Source organism: Simochromis diagramma, unplaced genomic scaffold (genome assembly GCF_900408965.1).
Source record: "Simochromis diagramma unplaced genomic scaffold, fSimDia1.1 OVJJ01000026.1, whole genome shotgun sequence".
Classification (NCBI taxonomy): Eukaryota; Metazoa; Chordata; class Actinopteri; order Cichliformes; family Cichlidae; genus Simochromis; species Simochromis diagramma.
The window spans coordinates 8590612-8610108 of NW_024386985.1; the positions used below are offsets into that span (position 1 = coordinate 8590612).

The window sequence follows — 19497 nt, forward strand, 5'->3', positions numbered from 1 at the left end:
CTCCGACATCAGACATCACTTACCCTCTGAGTAACCCTGTGCACCTAGAACTCAAGTCATCTTCCAGTAACCGGACTAAATCATTCTTGGCCCTTGCCCCTTCTTACATTGTTGAAGACTTTGATCATAGCCAAGTCTCAATCGCCACTTCTGCACATCAGGCTAAAATGCGCAGAAGATCCAGATGTTTATAGCAAGAGATTAAAAATGAGATTTGCTTTATGGCTGACTTTGCAATAAATGCACCCAGAAGATTCTTGCAATGTCCAAAAGGTTCAGGTTTCTCTACCATCTTGTGTGGAAAAGCTACAGAAACTGCAGTACTGCTGATTCATATGTATGTAGGGTTCTTCTTAACAAAACTGACATTCTGAAGTACTGATGTTATTTATATTTATTTTGAATAGCTTCTTATTCCATGCACACCCAATGCACTGAAGACTGAATGGAAATATTTCTGTACTTGGCGCTTGTCACCACCAGAAAGGAATGCACGGTTCTTGAAATGCATTCAAATTTACAGATGCAAACATTTCGTTTTAAAACAGTTCTTCTGTTTTGCTGCAGCTATGGTAGTTAAAATGAGAGCTCAGCTGACAGATCAGATGACAATGAGAAAACGTAAAACAGATTCATTTTGCATCTGGCAACAGGATGCCTGAAGAATCATAGCACTGTTTTGAAGGAAGTTTAGAGACACAGATAAGAGCTAAGGCTGAACCAGGACTGTTTGGTTGTGTAATGGAGTGGAGGCTTTTGTGAGGCTTTCTTGGCTAAAGTACTTTCTCAGTGTTTCTTTCCGATGTTTTACGTTTTCTCATTCTCATCTGGTCTGCTGTAGCTGTAAATTCCGATTACCTTTAGCCTACAGGATACCATTCTGGGTGAAATTATTCCCTGGTTCTGTGCTGAATTATGGTTGGCACATGAAGCTTTGTGAACTTTAGTTATACTGCCAGGATTTTTATGGCTGGATATGCTCACAAAAGAGCTTTTCAGTATTCTGTCTGGACTGGAGCTTATTCTTTAAAAATACTTTAAATTCAACAAGAAACTTGATTCGCCTTCGGAGGCGCTTGCTCTGTTTTGTCTTTAAATGCCACCCAGTGCACTCGGTCCTTCAGTTCATTTCAGAAGGTGTTTCCCTACATATGGAAATATATGTTCCTGTCGTGTTTACTAATTAGCTGTTGTGAATTTAACTTTGGTAGCAGCTTTGTTTGGCTCTCCCAAGTATCCCTCCTGAAAATAGTACAAAGCTACACATTTTGTCGTCCAGTTTAACATGTGCCTTTTTGCATTTCTAGTTCTAATGTCTTTTTAGATTTCTGTTTCGTTTGTATCCTGCCTGTCTGTTTCTCTTCTGGTCATATGTTTTGCCTCACTAAAGAAAACACTGGCCATGTAGTCCAACAGGAAATACTCCCACATCTGGTGCTGGTTCAGAACATCAACATAAAGAAGTAGGCTTTATGGCAAGTTAATGTGTGCCCTTTGTCTATCTCAGCCCCTGACACAACCTCTCATACCTCTAAGCCGCGCTTCATACCACCCCTGGACTTTACACCCTTTGCACTGCTTTTCCTGTCTCTTTAAATGGGAGAAGTTAGGGGAGATTCAGAGGTTCCTAAACAGTAAAAGGAGTCTGGACTCTTTCTGCTACCTCTATAAATAATCAGTGAAAACTTCTGATTTACAGTTATTAGTCATACTCAACACGGGTTCAGTGCCTCTTGTCAGTGTTGCTGCACCTCAGCTATATGTAGACATGCTTAAGCACCTACACACATGCTTACATAGTGCAACATTTATGAGTCACTGACTCACAACAATCACACAAACTCTACGCAGGAACAAGCACATATAGAGAATATTCCTTTGTGACTGTCACACGGCAACACTCACGCAAGCCGTGCAGCCTGCTTTCTCTCACCCTGTGGAGTTTTTGCCTGTTAAGATAAAGTTATGCTCTACTTTAGTCTCAGTCATTCCCCTCTGCCCCAAGATAAGTGTATGATTTTTTTTTTTTTTTTTTAATGCTGTTATGCTTGGTAAAAGGTTATTGTTGTTTCTGCTTTTGGCTCTTCCCTTCTATGCGTGTGCAGCGTTCCCTCGTTAATCGTGTGGGAGTTACGTTCTAAAAATAACCCGCAATAGGCGAAATCTGCAAATTATTATTTTTTACAATTGTTATAGATATTTTAAGGCTGTAAAACCTCTCACTACACACTTTCTACACTTTTCTCAGACAGGCATGAACATTTTCACACCTTTCTCTCTTGTTTAAACACTCTCAAAGTTCAAACCTTCGTAGAAAAATAAGTCCAGTATTATAGAATGAAACCAACTTAAGAGTCACAGTGCTAGCAATCGAAGATTTATGTAAATTTGACAAGGCCAGCGCATTCTGTACTGGACAGGAGACATGGCACAGAAGAGATTGATTGACAATGGTCTACAGCCGATCAGGACACAGAACACAATGAAAACACACACACACGCAAAAGCACGCAAAACAAAATTGCACTAAAAAAAATCAGCGAAACGGCGAGGCCGCGAAAGGTGAACCGCGTTATAGCGAGGGACCACTGTATAGTCTAATCATTTTCCCTTAATATAATTCTTAAAATGCTGTATGTATAGAATATGTTTGCAAACCCGAAAAAGTTTGCAGAACTTAAACAAATTAAGGTAACCAACTGCCTTAAGTTTTTAGAAGTTGATGAATTTCAAAATTGAAGATTATCAGTACTCCAGTATTTCAGTTACATTTGGTATGTATCTTTTGACTAAAATAAAAGTAAAACGTTTAGTAATTTTTTAAAAAAGTAACTAGAACTTAAAGTTTTCATTCACGTTTTCATGGGAATTAGTTGACATAACTTCAGTTCAACTCAGTATTTAATGATTTGGATGATTTTATGACAAATTGTGTCTCCAATTCATGGTCGTCGTCATCGTCATCATCATCATCATCGTCATCATCATCATCATCAATCATCATCAGAAAGGTTTATAGTAGTTGTGACCCAGAAGAAAGTGGGCTAATGCTAGAATTCAAAGTCTCAGTTTGAGGTTCATGATAAAGACAAAGTGATTTTATAAATGGTGGAATGTTGGGGGTTTTTTACGCCCTAAAAATCGATAACCACGGGGCTCCAAAGTTTTGTTGCTTAGAGTGTGGGATTCCTTTCATTCCTTTTTATTGTAAAATACAATCCAGCTTTGACGCATCTTTTACTGAGTAGAGGGTCCACTCTGCCATAAAGTTTAGTGCTTCAAAGGTAGTTGCCCTTTCGAAAGTTTCTTCACCCCAAATCTTTGTAGCTCAGTGTGAGCAACCACCAGGTTTAGGTCTCCTTCCTTCCACCTAAAACATCAGGAAGGAGGGAATTCGATCAAAGTTGATAACTTCATGTTCTGAGGCTCCTGAGCTAAATACAGCAAGCGCTCTGAATACTTATGTCAATGTAATATTTCAGATTTTTCTTTTTAATGAACTGGCCAAACTTTCAACAATTCTGTTTTCACTTTGTCATTATTATGTTTGGATGAAATTAATTTTGAACAATTTCATCCTAAGGCTGTAAAATGTGTGGGAAAAGTCAAGGCGTCTGTAAACCTTCTGATTGCACTGTATACAACGATCTTTGCCAGATTTTGATTGATTCATTTCTTACGGCTCCAAATTGCTCGCTAGATGATAACTGTATCATCTTCCCTCCTTTCAGGCCGTGTGACCCCCGAACAGCTGTGCTCCTACATCCAGCTGTTCCGGAGCAGTCGAGGGGCGCTAGAGAGTCACTGTGGGGTGCTTCAGCTGGGCCTGGCCACGGCTCAGACTCTCCGACACCCAAGCCTGCCTCGCTGGGATTCCTGTCTGGCCTTCGAGAGGCTGCTGCTGCAGGTGCGCGCTCATCTTACACGGCCTTATTATCCATATGTGCTAGAGCCGATGAAAACTTGATGTTTTCCTTTTTAAATGAGATGTGAACATCTTAAAAATGCGATACCACCTATGACAGATTGACACATTTTTTGAGCTCTTCAACTGCAACACAGTAGCCTATTTCAGATGAAAGTAATTTTCTTTTAGAGTGTGAGAAGTGTGACTGAAATAACGTCAACAACGCATATCGATGTTAGATAATAACTTGAAATAAAGCGACACTGATAGTTTTAACTAAACTGGAAAACTGCATATTCTCTAGCATTTTTAATTAACATCGCTCCTGTTAGTAAATATGTTATTACCAGTGCACAGGAGGTAGGTGTGTGTTTGTGGTTAGCAAGATGGTGGCAAGAATGTTGTGTTAAACTGACAGCAACAGGAAAAAACAGATTCCTCTCTGTCATAAACAAGGTCAGTTTTGCTTGTAGGGAAAACATTCCGATCAAGTAAACACGGAGAAAACGCTAGATTGCCATGATTTCGTGTAGAGCCTTTGAATCTACAGGAGGTCTTTTATGGTGGATGGTGGAGGCGCATGTACATGTGTCTTTGAGCTTTTAAAGGTCGCAGGATAAGTCGGGGGAAGGAGGCGGAGTATAACGAATAAATCAAAAATGAGAGCGCAGTCAGTCATCACTCATTCACCTCCACAGCAGTGATTAGTACATGTTCTGTACTTTCTAACACACAATCTTAATGGCGCCAAGCTATGAGCTCACTAATACAAAGCCATTTCCTGCTTCTCTTACCTTGGTATTTTCATTGAGTCGCTCTATACTCCTGAAGCTGTAAAGCAAGCAGTAAGACAGCCGAGTATTTAGGAACTTATTAAACTAAAGCACGGAAAAACAAAACAAGCTCTTAGCCATGCCCCATGCCAAATTAGAATTTGAAAACAACCTCATAAACCTTCATCCTCAGCTGGGGCCATCCCTGTTTTACTTAATAAAGGAAGAAGACTTTAGGGCTTACTGTTCCAATATCCATTTACTTCATGAACCCACTTTGATCCACTGCCCCATGGTTGTCTGCTATACCTGGATAATTTCTCATCACACTTTTTTTTTTTTAGTTTTAGTTGTATCTTATGAGAACTAACTTCATTAAAGTGACTGTGTCTCATTAAGCTGATGGTGACTATGTTAATAACAGTGTAGGATACGTGGCACTTGCCCCAAGTTCAAAATTGCATTCTTCAAGAATCAAATCTCACAAGCAGGCCTTGAGCGCGATTTGAGGGTTGTTTGCAATCAAAACTGGCTTGAGTTTTATTGAGGAATTAAGGGAAATGAGTTGTGTGTCCTCTGTGCCCCCTCTGTTTATTTAATCTTCGTATGAGTCCGTTTTTTCCCCCTCTGCTCAACATGGACAGAGAGAAGTTAATTACTCTATAAAATGGCGGGATGAAATGCCTTTCAGCTCTGCCTGGCAGTCTGGATGTGTTTGCTCTGCCTGAGTGTGTGAGGGCTGCTGTGGGTATGACCGACCAGAGCTGGACGCTCCATTGCTGGTGGACAGTGTGACTTCATTCAGGCCAACACCTCTGTGGTTCACTGGGGCTTTGGATGGGCAGTGACCAAACTGAGGCAAAGGACCAATGAGTTCAAGGCCTAGCCTAGTTCATGCCTTTCCCAAAAGTTGGCTACAAACACAGAAGCACACAAAAGAGATTCTAATATCTCAAATATATCAATTTCTGGTGAAATAAAGGTTCAAAAACACAGGTCGTGTAAGATGCTGCGTAATATCCACTATGTGACCTGAGCTGCTGTAGAATAGTGTTCTGGTCCGGTCGTGCTTGAGTACTTGTGAGGGTCTTGCTGCTTGGAGGTTAATCAGAAAAGGGTACAGATGTGGTTTTGGAGGTCAGCATGTTAGTGGGACTGTGAAATAAATGTGGTTAGTGTGATACTTAGTATTTATACTGCCACCAGATTTATTACCTCCTTAATAGAGTTGTTACGTGTGTGTGTGAGCCAGATATCATCTTGGCTGGCAGTGCCACCCTGCCTGCTCTTATACCTCCCTCACTGTTCTTGGCCCTGGCTGTCTGACATAAGACTGGGGTTTCATCTGAATGGTTCAGATTGAACAGGCTTGGAGGCTCTCCAGTCCACAGAATGTGTAGTACTAGGCAAGCTAGAAGGGGTGGGGCAGCTAAGGCAAAACTCAACAGACTCACTCTTTCACCACTTCCAGGAACACTCACTGCTTTACCTTCCCATCACCATCCCAGCCAGGACCTCAGCCTTCCCAAACTAAACATGCACACTTCTACTGTACATCCCTCCCACGGAGAGTAGACTTTGCAAGTTCATTTTTTTAAAAGACCGATTTTTATTAAGGTGCTTAGTGTCTCTATATAGCGTGCTGTCCAGCCTACTGTTGATTAGTCTGTCACATCACTGAACTTGGAAGTGATGACAGCAGTGCAATAGAGAGGAGCTAACCTCTTTCACCCCGGCCTGTTGCTTTACTCTGCTGGGATTACCAGGGCATGCCTCTGCAAACATTCAAACTCAGAGTTATTGCTGGTCACAGCGCTGCTCAGACAGAAAGCTGCACTCGGCTGTATGTCCCCATCTCCCAAGGGTAACTCAAACTGGTTGCCTGGTTCTTATCGCTGTCTCTGCTTTAGCTGCATGTTTGTGTTGTAGTCTGAAATGGTGTTTATATGACTAAAACTGAGCTATGAATCCAAAACCAGTACCCTTAACATTACTTTATGGCAGATAGAAGAGGTTTTACAATGTTATCTATGTACAGGATATGAAAAAAAAAAAATAACCCCCATTATTTCATTAGTTCAGATAAGATTGAAAATGTAAGTATCTGTTGGTTTTTGTTGGCAGGATCTGAGCAACTACAAATATGAACTGAATTGGTCCGACTTAATACTAGATATCCCTCACAAGTTGCACCATTCCCACCATACTGACTTCAGTCTCAGGTGTGAGTGTCAGTGTATGTGCCTCAGTGGGATGTCAGCCCTCATTTTCTTTATCATAATCATTTGGAAAAAAATCCATCCATCCATTCGCTTCCACTTGTCCTTTTTCAGGGTCGTGGGGGGCGCTGGAGCCTATCCCAGCTGTCATAAGGTCACCAGTCTGTCACAGGGCTAACACATAGACAGGAGACAACCAGTCACACTCACATTCACTCCCACATTCACACCTATGGGCAATTTAGTGTTTCCAATTAACCTAACCCCACTAACTGCATGTCTTTGGACTGTGGGAGGAAGCCGGAGTACCTGGGGAGAACCCACGCAAACACGGGGAGAACATGCAAACTCCACACAGAAAGACCCCGGCCTGATGTTGGAATTGAACTCAGGACCTTCTAGCTGTGAGGCAACAGTGCTAACCACCAGGATGAAGTGTAATTATTTTCTGTCATCAAGATTAGACAGAGAGTTTGACCTGCAAATTTCAGGAAAAATTACATAAAAGGCTACTTTTTGATTGCAGCTGCTCCCTAGTTGGGTCTTTTGAGCTGACAGAGTGTTGAATCAGTCTTATCCTAAAATCTGTTTAAATGGGGCTTTTGTGCAATATTTCCACAGAAACAATTTAGTTAAAAATGCTCAACCTGTGAGACCCTCTTTCATAATCGTCCACAAATTATTCTGCAAGCACACTGAAAACCTACAGTTCACCATGAGGCATGGTTAATTCATCAAGATAAGTCCAGAATAGTTTTTGTTATTATTATTATTATTTGTTTATGCATTTGGTGACGTCTGTGTTATAAATTATTATACAGCCAGGGTGGAGCCTGGTGACCCTAACACTCCATTAATAACCCCCAGGACAGTGTCAGTGGGCTCTGCCCTAAAGACTCGTGACCCTCAACCTTTATCCCTTGACACTCTTGGATGTACAATGATCTGCAGAGAATCAAACCTGCAGGTCTGCAGTATGTTAGTAGTTTGACAATAAAAACCCATGTCATCTCCTTTTATATAAAGCTGTAAGAAAGTGCACCCACAATACGTATGCTCATGCAGTTATATATGCAACATCTGGATTGCATCATTTCTTATGGTGACAGAGGGGAAAAATGTTGATATTGGTCCCAAGTAACTTTCATCTTATCTGAGCTGCATGCCAGAGACAGGCAGGAGGCTTTAAGCCTGTAATTGGCCTTTCCCCAGGGTATGGAGACTATCCCCACATCCCAGACATTCCCCCTTATGTTCTGTCACCACTGTGTCCCTGCTGTTTGCTCTGTTTTCCTCCAGATTGTAACAAAGGGGTGTGAATGACTTCGGGGTGCTGCCCTGAGATGTCCACCATTGACCTCCTCTAGTTCCCTACTGTTTAACAGCCTCACATCTGTACTGACCTGGACTGACCGTCTCCCCATCCATCCACTTTCTGTACCACATTCTCCCTCATCCAGCCCGTGTATTATCCTCTCTGTGAGTTTGTTAGCCCTGGAGCAATGCAGATTTGCTCACAGAAGAAACCACAGGAGGTTCAGGATCAACTCCTGTCTGTTTCTCTACAAAGTGGACTCTTTGTCTCTCAGCTCCTGTTTCCTTACCCATTTTTTTTCTATAACTTCATCAGGCTTCCTTGTAAATATGTCTTGAGCAGGATTACTGTTTCTCTGTGATGCGTTCCACAAACATATGGCTCACTACAGCATAAGCTCACATGGCCCATGTGAACTCCTGTACTCCACTAAAGTCCACGCCTCTGTATTTTCAAGCATAACAAGCTTTATAAAAATGTAGAGTGGGAAAGAAATTAGTTTATCGGAAGATCAAGTTATTTACCTATCTCTTCCTTCCTGTGTTTAGTTGGAAAGGATTATAGTAAGGGGGAAGAGCAATGATGATCACTCCCAGAAAGACCCAGGAATAGCCCCCATGTCAAGCCAACACCCCCCCTTTCCAGCACCAGTATCCTGAGACGGCTGTGTTTACATTGTTCTGCACAGCTCAGCCTTAATGTACTATCTGTTTAATAGGCAGAGAGAGGTCTGTTTATAGAGGGGGGGGGCTTTTTAGCAGAGGTGATGGGTTGGTAGGCCAGAGGGCAAAATCAACTCATCTCACTTCCTGTTATCATTACCTCTCTTCTTTCAGACAGATAGGTGCTTGACTCACCCGGCTTTCTGCATTACTTATCCTTAATCGCCTCGCCATCCTGCTGGCTATAATTGTGTTCAGTTTGTGCCTCCCCTGGAAAATCAAGTAACACAGGAAGGCTCAATCAAGTTGCTTCATATTAGGCCTTGCTGCATTCACTTCACAGCCCAATAGTCATTTGCATGTGCTGCGTTTTAAGTGCTCTACGTCTTTCTACTAAATCTATATCTCAGCCCACTGAACTGAAATTTTATTGCTTTGATGTTAATAGCTGTAGAATTACAACGCTGCAGCGCTCTAAAATTTAAAGGTGGGGAATAAGATGGTCTCATAAGGTTTTGATATACTGAACATTTTCTCTTCTACTTAAAGCGCCCCTCGCTCTGTATCGAGGCAGAGTTGCACTGTCACATATGTACATCTGCGGATATCTTTTGTTCTGGTTTCTATTGTTTACTGCGCCTGTTAAACTGCAGACTCAAAGCCCTTCATGTCAGGAGGATTTTTCATGTGGCCTTGAGTTTTTTTTCCCCCACGAGTGTGTGTGTTTTGAGGTTTCTGCAGAATGTTTTTCACAGCGTTGGCCAAAGGAAACTCGTTTTTCTCACCCTTGCTCAGACCAAACTTTCATCGCGCTGAAATCGTTGATCTTTCTTGAAGATCATTTACACTGCTCTCTCCACTTAGGCACACTTTTGATATTCCCGAAATTTGTTGTGCTGAGGTGCACTGTCATCTTGCAGTGTTTAGGTGAGGTGGTCTAGGGAACATGATCAGAAGGTAAGGGGGGGGGGCTCATAAAGCTTCCACTAACACTCTCCATCCGTGGTGAATCAGGTTAGTGTGGTCTGCTGACTTGGCCTTCTGGCGTCAGACTTCATTTGAGCATGCTCCAAAAAGACACCACAGACTGGGAAAAATCCCACAATACACAGCATTCATCCTTGGATTGTTAACAGGGAAGACCGTAGAAAAAGCTGACCATTAGGGAAGATGGCGGGGGTTTGCAAGAGGCCCAACAATGACCCACTGTCCCAGATGGATCCGGGCAACGAACCGCATCGTACCTTTATATTCCTGAGACTGGCACACAGACTCTGCCTTCAGTTTTACGTGTCACTGCTCATTGTTGGTGTTCCATTTTTTTTTCCCATGGTTTTGTGCATCTGAAACTATATCCAGATGTTCTTGTAAGCAGGTGGGTGTGTACACAGCTATGTGTGCGTGCAACCATTCATGCGTGTGCATCCCTTAATGTGCTTATTCTGGTGAGATTGTCTCAACTTCCTGTTGTCACAAACAGGCTCTGTGTTCGCTGTAGAAAAGCTCCACCTCAGGACAGATTTACTATCAGGTCATTTGTCACTACCTGCTGAGCACAGGCCAGGGAAGGTCAGAGCCCACAGGACATATGTCTTTGTGTTAATTTCTCTTATTTGAAATAGAGACAGAAGAACATTCCAGGACCTTTGACTGTCCTCTTTGGATACTGTTTAACTAAAAGTAGATGAAAGAGTTTCATCAGATTGAAGATTTATTGTTATTGGTCAGTTAATGGGAAAAAGCATATCAGCAATCGGACGATAAACCTCACTGCTAGTTCTTGCATTCTCAGCTTGTCTTTAATCATGCAGGCTTGTGCATAAGTTCAGTAAAGGCGAATGCTCTGACTTGTGAGCCATTAAACAAACACAATCTTCCCACTTTGGTCGTGATAAAAATCAAGGCCCAGGACAAACATGGGTAAATTACACATTACCATCTCAATCGCACCCTCAGTATCATAAAAGGAAAAGAAAACAACATGAAACAAAATCAATAAAAGCCAGAGACATTAATAAAACTCAAGGTGAATAACTGAATCTGTACCACTGCCTAAATGCCTCAACTTAAGTGTCTGGCATTCTTCTTCTGTAATGACGTGTTACAGATCACATGCCTGCTCTGTGGTGTGTATTTTAACATTGACATTAAGACAGATTATGATGAATTTGCAAAGAGATGTGACCAGTTGCTCCCAAAAGGCTTAATGACACAAGTTTGTGAGATTGCTTATAAATATCTTATTAGAATCAAAGACTGTATTAAGACAGTATAAAGGATGTATGATAGCAAACAATTATAGTAATTATTAGAGACATAATGGAGGATCATCCAGGATATGATCATTAGCTAACAACTCATCAATCACAAGTCATCAACCAAAGAGTGTAGATCATCCCATCACGTCGTGTTTCATGCACCAAGATGGCCGCAGCATAAATACTCATCTTGAGACTTTATTGTAGGATATTAGCCAGGGGTTAATGTTACCCTGGCTACATTAATTTTCAAACAAGCAAAAAGGAATGAAGGCGAATTAATGTGTTCTGTAGTTGCAAAACATGTCAATGTCTTAATAAGCCACAAATCAGCTGTAGATACAGTAACTTAAGTCAAATAACAAATGTGATGTAGTTTTAGGATGTTTCAGGTTGTATAGTATCACACTATGATGTCATTCACTCTATTAAAGGGATTATCGATAACAAACTGTAAATAAATGCATAAAAATGAACTTGTCAGATTTGTTGCATATCCAAGTCTGTTACTGCTGTTATATTAGAGTTTAAGTTAGCTTAACAATTAAATCTGATACCTGCACACTCTGGACAGGTTGCCAATCTGACATAGAGCTAACACAGAGGGACCGACAACCTAATCCAACTAAGTGCGTGTCTTTGGACTGTGGGAGGAAGCTAGAATACCCAGAGAGAACCCGCACAAACACTGGGAGATGCCGACTCCATACAGAAAGGCCCCCGTCAGATGATGGAGTCAAATTTAGGACCTTCTTTTTATAGGGCAATGTGCTAACCACCACACCAACTTATTATAGTGCTGCTGCCCTATTATATTATAATATATAATATATATTCAGCCTAAATTAACATGCATTGAAATTCATGGAGCTTAACAGTACTCAGCATTATGGTTGTCATGTTTCAGTTCACATTTCCATTATGTGGTCCTTCACTTTTTCTTATCCAGTGTGGCCCTTGAAATGATGTTGCCCACCTTCTCGACTAGAACCTCTCTTTGTTTCAGAGTGTAATTGTGAGACGCCAGTCTGCACAATTTTCTTTCCTCTGCCCCCAACACTTTGTTACCTCATGCCCGTTCTGTGGGCTACCTTGTAGCCCCAGGGAATTGCCCAGTCACCCATAGGGAACGAGACTGACCAATCACTATGGCAACTAAGCGGTGAGGGTCAAACCAGGTCAATCAGAGACAGACTGTTGCCATCCCTGCTCTGTCATTAATTACTTATACCTCCCCAGGCACTGCTCCATGTGTAATGCAAAGCTGAAAGGTTTGGATCCAAATGGTTTGAGTGGATGGTCAGGTGAAGTTCACCGATTCATTTCATATGTGTATCTGTGACAGGGTCAGACTTGTCTTTATTATGAACCAAGAGAGGGTTTCCACCTCTGACTGTGTTTGGAAACGAATGTGTCAAATAGATATGTCATGTTAGCAATAAGAGCACAAATGACCTGTGTGATGTTACAGAGACCTCTGACTCTAGAGGAAGGCTTTATTTGTTGATTTGATTAAGTCCAGCATCATCTCAGTGTTGTGCGAGCCTGTTCTTTAGAAGTGGGCATTTAGTTTGATTTGAGCAACCAGAGCGTACAGAACCCAGTCCTCTCCAACTTTAAATGGTTCAGTGTTTATAGGTTGTGACAACACTTGCTGTGTCTGGTTTAGAGCTCAGCTTTCAAATTGAGCTGGTATTTGCATTTGTTAGGCGCTATGAAGATGAAAAACTGCATGCTGCACAGCTTCCCTTCTGTGTGTGTGTGTGTGTGCGTGTGTGTGTTTAGGAAGGTTGCCTTTTGTTGTTCTTGGACTGATCTTGTATGAGCTAGAAATGAAACTCATCTGTGGAGGGAAACAATCTCTCTGGTTGCCTTGTAACATGATTGACATAGGGGTGCAAAGAATAGGGAAATACCCCCCAGGCTCTCTGCTGGAGTGGAATCTGGTGATGGTTAAATGTCCTCCTTTCCCCTCATTCCATATTATTAGTGTTTTCTTTCTTAGTTTAGATATTGTGTTTCATCCAAGTGTCCATCTTTTTCCACCTCTAACCCTTTAGTTTTCAATTTTTTAAACAATTGGACTTCATTCGTACAAATGTGTCTGACGATATCTTGGTTTTTATCTGGAGTAGAAGGGGAGTATCTGGTCCTGCAGTAAAAAGAACTGTAGCCATATGCTGAAACAGCCTGTAAGACACTGGAACCAGAATGGCCAACTTGAAGAAGTACACGCTGATGAAATATTTGTAAATGAATTTGTTTGAAATGCCTTAGAACATTTGCCAAAACACTGGATATGTTTAGTAGAATTATGACAAATAGAAACCACTGCCCAAATAGCTGCTAGATACAAGTGACACAAAGGTAAGTATAAGTATTTTAAATGAGCTACACATTACATAAATGCATTGAATTTGCAGAAATAACTAAAACATGTTGGCTATTGGACAACAGTGCATTTCACAATGCCTGCAGAGCGTTCTTGAAAAGTTTCCACTAACTGTCATGGTGTATACCAACCAAGGTCAAAATTAAGCTGTTCCAGCCCTCCACGCTGCATTTTATCCAATACGAGAACTCAATTTGAAAACATGTGAGCGAAAACCTCACTAATTCCTGTGTTTTCCCACTCTAGCTTTCATCTGGAGTGAACTCATACACCCCACTTTTTGTCTACTATTGTTCTCGCTGCATTTAGAGACACATGTGGGTCTGTTTGTCCCACTGCTGTTTTCATGGAAATGGGGTAAGGAATAAAAGTAACCCAAAACGAGCAGCGACGCCGAACCGCTAATTATGAGCGGGGAGAGGGATGAAGGGGCCCGAGGAGGAGGAGAGGACTGCTTATATACATTCCCCCTTCTCACAATCTCCAGCTATAAGTCTCCATCTTCTCCACCCTACTGTTTTGTTGTTTTGCTTTTGTTCTGAGTTATTTAAGATGCTGTGTCTTTCATGTGTGCAGTTGTGATCTCTCTGAGCTTTTAGCACCGTGGGTCGTAACACAGCAGAGATATCTGCACGACGGGTGCCAGTGACGGCAACAAGTTTTGTGTTCTGTGCTTGTGCTGGCATAATAAATCATACCTTTTTATGATTTGATGATTTTGTGTTCTGTTTAGGTGGTCATGTTGGTGTTAAAATTGTCAAAAGCATCTGCCTTTTTAGTTGCTGATTGTGAGTATGACGATACGATCATAGGAAAAAAATAAAGCATTTAGTCAAATGACACATTAAGCACATACTGCACATCTGGCCGTGAGGATCTGAAGTTCAGATGTCCTCGTTCACACTGCACTAACCACTTCTCCACATCCTGTCTAAAGCATAACAGTACAGAGGTTAAACTGCAGAATCCAATTTTTATTTTTGCAAGTTTGCATGACTCCAGTCTGCAGTTGGCTGTCTCTGTTTTTTCCCTTACTTTGTTGAGCAGGCAAAACTTTTGCTAGACACATTTGGTGAAATATGTCATAATGCATTCATGAAATAAAGCAATTTTGTACATGACTGAGTTTAGAAAAACACAGTCCTTAAGCCAGGCTGTGTTGCCAGTTAGATACACCTATCGAACTATAATCTTTTCCAACACAGAAGCTCTGCAATAAATCTCATTTATAAAGCTTATCATATTCAGTTTGTCTTAAGACTGTGCCAGAGAGGTTCTGACTCAGCTCTTTGGTCATATTGGACGCTATTGTGAGAGACACTCCATTAAATTATAGTAAAGTTGGTTGCAGAAGTTTTTCCACTGCCATTAATGTCAGTAGTGGTGGACAAAATATTATATGCACCTAGCTCATAGTGCTTTATCATTTTGATAAATATCAATAAATCCCAGTGAGTTTAAAATAATTTGACATCAACTATAAAAAAAATTGCTGTGTGTGTGTGTGTGTGTACCGTACTCTTTTTCAACCAGTGTTGGAGGTGGAGGTAAAATGTTTTGGTTGAGTGTGTTACTTATAGTTTTCTTGAAAACAATTACACCTGCTGTTTCCAGGTCTTTCTGTAACTCTTGGACAACTCGACTGATAATTCTTTTTACTCCTCTGTCTGAAATTTTGCAGGGAGCACCTGGTCATAGTTGATTCATGGTATGTTTATGGTGAAATGATGTTCTTTCCACTTCCACATTATGACCCCAACAATGCTCACTGGAACCTTTAGTAGTTTAGAAAGTTTCTTCTGTAACCAATGCCCTCAGTATGTTTTGCAGCAATAAGTTGCAAAGGTCTTGAGAGAGCTCATTTGTTTTACCCATCATGAGATTTTTTTTGTGTGACACCTTGGTAATGAGACACCTTCTTATAGTCCATCAGTTAGGACTCAACCAGCTGATATTAATTTGCACTAAGTGGCAGGATTTCTTTCTAATCACTGATGGATTTCAGCAGGCGTCATGACTTTCCATGCCTTTTTGCGCCTCCCTTGCTTCATGTGTTATTATTACACCTAATTTATGGACATCTGTGGTTTGATTTCTTTTCATGTGTGGACTGGATTGGTTGTTACCGACATCTGGTTCACGTCAGTAGCACTTACAAAATTGGTGACATGTTAAATATTTTACCCGTTGTATACTATGAATATCACAAAAAAGTGGATATTCTGTCATACATATACTGCTATCGCGAGGCTCATATGAAACAAGTACAAGTAATCTCTGTAAGTGCAAGGCTCAGGCTATAGACAGCTCTTAGTGCTCTGTTTAAAACTGGATTTTTTTTCTACTCTTGGATCTGTATGATTTAGCTCTGGCTGTGAGCATAGAAGCAACCGACCTGCTGGTTAAACCTTCCATTTGCAACGAACAACCAATTAGATGGAAGCTGACTCAAAAGGAGGAGAAAAAAAGACTATTTTTTGTTATGGCTCATGGACATTGGAGCGCCAAAATGGCTCGGTGGCACTCCAACGTTTTGGGTCAGTCAAGCCAGTACTTTTATGTATTTCAGATCCAGATCATCATTTCAGTATTAAATCACTGTAGAAGTGCATTTAGTTGGGGGGGAGCAGGAAGTCAACCTAATGTGTCAGAATCATCCGATTTACATTAAATTTACATGGTATATTATTTTTTTGTAAGTGTTATAAAGAAAAAGGAAAAAGGAATTACTCTTGTTCTCCAGTGGCACAGAAATCGACATTAACTCTTTTGTCCAATATCATGTGAGACTAAAGACATCTGAATGACAACAATAAAATCCCTCGACTGTTGTGACCTGAGTAGTTAAGGTTTGTACCACATGGATACAAATGCAGCAAACTGCAGTTTGGTTTCTGGACAGTTAGGCTTTTACAATTTGTCCTCTTTCAGCTAGCTTTTGTCCTTTATGTCTAAAGATAACTGTGCCATGTAGCACTGGCACAAAAGTGTGAGTTTAATTGTTTAACTTTAATTGCTTTGATACTCATTAATCAGACATTTTTTATCAGTCTATTAATTGTTGCAGAACTTTTTTAGGAGATTAAATCAAAGTATAACAGCATTTTATTAGAATGGAGTAAAACTTTATAATACTTTGATCTACAGATTTATGAAGTCCTGAAGTGGAAATTTGTTAACAAAGTATATCAAAAAGTGTGTGGTGAGCGCAAGTCTACAGACTCCTGACTACAAGCGTTATGGTACAAATTGGATAATATTAGCCGAGTGGTATACTTGGGTGCACTTTAGTACTTAAGTCATCAAGCACAAAGTGACACTATAGTTCTCACAGTCTTAGTGCTGTTTGGAGAAGATGTACCTCTTTGCCAGTGTGATGTGTTTAGTTCTTGTTTAACAGCGAGGCTCTGCGCAGCGTCACAGGATAGACAAACAGACAGACAAGACATTAGTGATGTGTTTACCATCTGTTCAGGAAGGACAGAGATGATGGGAAGGGATGAAAAAGAGAGACATTTATTTTCACAGTGTATGAAGAGATGAATGGTGTGTGAGGATTTACTGCCAGACATCTACTGTTATCAGTTATCACAGAGGTCAGGCAAACGTCGCGCACCCTGTGACACATTGTCAACTTTAACTTGGAATAAAGGCCAGAGATGGTCAGTGATTGTGGGCCCAAGAGGTGCAAGGGATATAGTCAAATTTGAAACAGCTGAAAACATTTTAAGCCTTTTCCTTAGTTGAGAAATTATCCACCCAAATAGAATGTGTGAGAAACATCAGCAAGCTGTTGTCTTTAAGTTGTTGTGAGGGATGTGTGATGCGTGAGGGGAGCGCAGCACGTGACCCAAGAATTCTGGGAAGTGAAGAAGAGCCATATGAACCCTAGGAGAGGAGTATGATAAGGATTTGGGTATAATGTATGAAGGGGAGTTCAGTGTTCAAGTTTAGTGAATCACTTGGACTCATTTGTCCAACACCATCTTGATCCTTAGTCATTCTAAACTTTCTTGCAAAAGCCCTCTGGAGCTGTTACTTGATTAATGCTATAATACTTGTTAGTGTTGGCAGTTGTGATTTCACCATTTGTGATTTGTAATTGAATCTTGTGCGTCAGTACACCAATCATGTTAGCACAAGTCATCTCTGTGCTATGTTGCATATTTATGGAAGTACGAGATCTATCCACAAATCATCATAACTTGCTGAATTTTCAACCAGTTTTTCACAGGTTTCTAGCTAATGCAGGATGTGTTTATATAATACTTGATGTTTGGTTAAATTGGAATGTGAGCTTTGATGCTTCTTTTGTAGATTAAATTTCTATTTTCATTAGTTTTAAAGTACATTCATTTTCTCTCAGCATAGTTGCCATGTCATTTTGTATATGCATTTGGAAGTCAATTAAAAATGACTCCTGATATCCCTGATACACTATGTGATGGATTCATAAATCTTGGAATGGGGAGAGAATAATGGGGATGAGGATGTGTTGTGTCTAAAACCAGGTTTGGGGGGGGGGGAAAAGGTGTTAGCCAGTATTAATGGTTTAAGCTTGCTTCAGTACTTCTCCTGTTAGTGTTTTTAGCTGAGCCATGAGCTTAAAGCTCTGGGAATGTTTGCGCAGTAGAAATCCTGGCTGATTTTGTTTGTATTGTTCCATTTCAGAATGTGTTTTGAACCAGAGTCAGCAGACCAGGACTGTTTCGTTTTCACACAGACGCACACATATATTCATACATAAAGAGAAGTCAGCCATGCACTCATCACCCTGCCTGTCTCCATCCTGACCCCAACTTCTGTCTCCTTCAGCCCCTGTACTTGTTTGTGGCTATCAGTCTTTGCCACTTTTCATGAAATGTGGGTCAGGCTCAAATGAATTGCCAAAAAGAGATCCTGTTAAGCCCTCTGATACTCAGAGTGTTATAACAGATGGAATTCATGGAGGGTGATGGGTGTTAATGTGCAGACATGTAGTCTCCAAACAAATCGCTGTATGTCTGTGCTCGCGCTCTTGCCTGCATGTTATGTTGTGTATAGCTTCTCCTGTGACACGTCAGTTAACATAAGCATGGCACAAAATGCTTCTGTTGCTATAATTTGGTGTATGTTTGCATTAGTAAGGCAAAGTTAAACTTGTATTAGTGGTGACATGCTAGTATGTGTGTGTGACAGAGGACTGTTGTGTGTGCAGAATGCAACCCGGACACAGGACTTGGGTTACTCACAGAAAAAGCTTTCTTTTTATGGTCCACTGCTCTGACATGCTGAGCACAGACAGAGAAGTTACTGTGTTTAAAAAAAAAAAAAAAACGTCTTGCAAAGATGTGTTTGTCAGTAACGCTTTCAAATTTTGGAAGTTGGAAATAAACATTTTATCTCTTCTCAGCTTTTATTTTGAAAGTTCCTTTCATCACTAGCCCTCACTGTGGCTCCAGTTTCCTAACTCAATTTTCTCTTCTCCTTTATGTGTGAACCATGGCTTTCCAATAAAAAAACGGATTGAAGAATCTGCCTGTAGCTCTTTATTATGCGGTCATTCAAATCTTTAATTGAAGTGTTTGTATGCACACACTGAAATTCAGGTCTTCTTTCACAATCTGCTGATTTTTTTTTTTTTTTTTTTAAAAATACTCAGACATCTAAAGTTAGCCTCAGCTCAGACAGTAAAATGACCTGGTTAATCATAATTGACTGATAAAGAATTGGTCTGAGTCTCATCACCAAATAGATCATCAGAGAGCATCATGGGATCTAGCTCACTCACTAATAGCATCTCTTAGAGAAGGTCTTTCTTCAGTCACTTCCCATAATTCCAAACTTTTCCTCTGTCTGTCTTTGGATTTATATTTATGCTTATTGTATATTCTTTCCATATTGTTTTGTTTGTTGTTAAAGTCTTCCAGTACACATCAACATCCAGCCAGGTGTGTGTATGAGAGTGCTTTTACAGTGGGATGAAGGGAGA

At 40.7% G+C, this 19497-nt stretch overlaps 1 protein-coding gene across 1 annotated transcript in view; it reads left to right on the forward strand.

Moving 5' to 3' along the window:
* scfd2 (sec1 family domain containing 2) overlaps positions 1 to 19497 on the forward strand; it is a 98716-nt gene that overhangs the window by 15753 nt on the left and 63466 nt on the right. Inside the window, exon 4 of the mRNA XM_040040462.1 lies at positions 3732 to 3907. Coding sequence (XP_039896396.1) covers positions 3732 to 3907 — 176 coding nt within the window. The remainder of the gene's footprint in view (positions 1 to 3731; positions 3908 to 19497) is intronic.